The 1,440-nt window shown below is 49.8% G+C and overlaps 1 protein-coding gene across 1 annotated transcript; it reads left to right on the top strand.

Moving 5' to 3' along the window:
- Nucleotides 1-202: 202 nt before the first annotated feature.
- Nucleotides 203-1,156, top strand: LOC125176970 (olfactory receptor 1444). The gene has a single exon (XM_047878941.1). It carries the CDS (start codon nucleotides 206-208, stop codon nucleotides 1,154-1,156), a length of 951 nt encoding a protein of 316 aa, XP_047734897.1. The 5' UTR covers nucleotides 203-205.
- Nucleotides 1,157-1,440: the final 284 nt, after the last annotated feature.

Genomic DNA, 1,440 nt, shown 5'->3' with positions numbered 1-1,440 from the left:
TGAGCTGTCAGCACAGAGCCCGACGTGGGGCTCAAACTCACGGACCGTGAGATCCTGACCTGAGCCGAAGTGGGACGCTCAACCGACTGAGCCACCCACGCGCCCCAGTTTACTATTTTTATACCATCCCATCATCTCTCCTATCCTTTCTTCTCATTTTCATCGCCTCTTCCTTAATCACCAGATGAAATTCAAGTTGGCCCTTATGGAGAATGGCACAGAAGCAACAGAGTTCATCCTCTTGGGATTAACAGACGACCCTCATCTTCAGGTCCCCCTCCTCCTGGTATTTTTATTCATCTACCTCATCACTCTGGTTGGGAATGGGGGGATGATGGCAATCATCCGCGCAGACCCCCACCTCCACACTCCAATGTATTTTTTCCTCAGTAACCTCTCCTTCGTAGACCTGGGCTACTCGTCAGCGGTAGCGCCTAAAATGGTGGCCGCACTGCATTCAGGGAGCAAAGTCATCACCTACAATGGATGTGCTGCTCAGTTCTTCTTCTTTGTGGGTTTTGCCACTGTCGAGTGCTACCTCCTGGCCTCCATGGCCTACGACCGCCATGCAGCTGTGTGTAGGCCACTCCATTACTCCACCACCATGACGGCAGGTGTGTGTGCCCTCCTGACTGCTGGCTCCTATGTCTGTGGCTTCCTCAATGCCTCCATTCACACGGCAAACACCTTTAGACTCTCATTCTGTGGCTCTCACGAAGTAAATCATTTCTTCTGCGACATTCCGCCACTCTTAACTCTCTCGTGTTCTGACACTCGCATCAGCAGCTTGGCTGTCTTCTGTGTCGTGGGCTTCAACGTCTTCTTCACCCTCCTGGTCATCCTCATCTCTTACTTCTTCATATACATCGCCATTCAAAGGATGCGTTCTGCGGAAGGACGCAAGAAAGCCTTCTCTACCTGTGCCTCCCACCTCACTGCTGTCACCATCTTCTATGGAACCATCATCTTCATGTACTTACAGCCCAGCTCCAGCGAGTCAATGGACACGGACAAAATTGCTTCTGTGTTTTACTCGGTGGTGATTCCCATGCTGAACCCCTTGATCTACAGCCTTAGGAACAAAGAGGTAAAAAATGCTCTCTGGAAAATACGCAACCAACTTTATCCTCCGTTGTTAAGTGTGAGTAGGAAGTAGACAGGTAACTGGGGGGGATACACCTTCCCTCAGACCTAGATGCCATTGAACTCTGAGGTTTGGCAAATTTCAGCTCTTTTTTTCTCCAAGAACAGTGGTTACTCCTGCCACTTGGGGAAATCACAAAAGCAGCACTTTAAAAATTTTTTTTAAATGTTTATTTACTTTTGAAACAGAGGGAGACAGAGCACAAGTGGGGGAGGAACAGAGAGAGAGGGAGACATGGAATCTGAAGCAGGCTCCAGGCTCTGAGCTGTCAGCACAGAGCCCGATTCGGGGCTCGA

This window comes from Prionailurus viverrinus, chromosome D1 (genome assembly GCF_022837055.1).
Source record: "Prionailurus viverrinus isolate Anna chromosome D1, UM_Priviv_1.0, whole genome shotgun sequence".
Classification (NCBI taxonomy): Eukaryota; Metazoa; Chordata; class Mammalia; order Carnivora; family Felidae; genus Prionailurus; species Prionailurus viverrinus.
The sequence above is the reverse complement of the archived record's forward strand: the minus strand, read 5'-3'. Positions and strand labels throughout refer to the sequence as shown.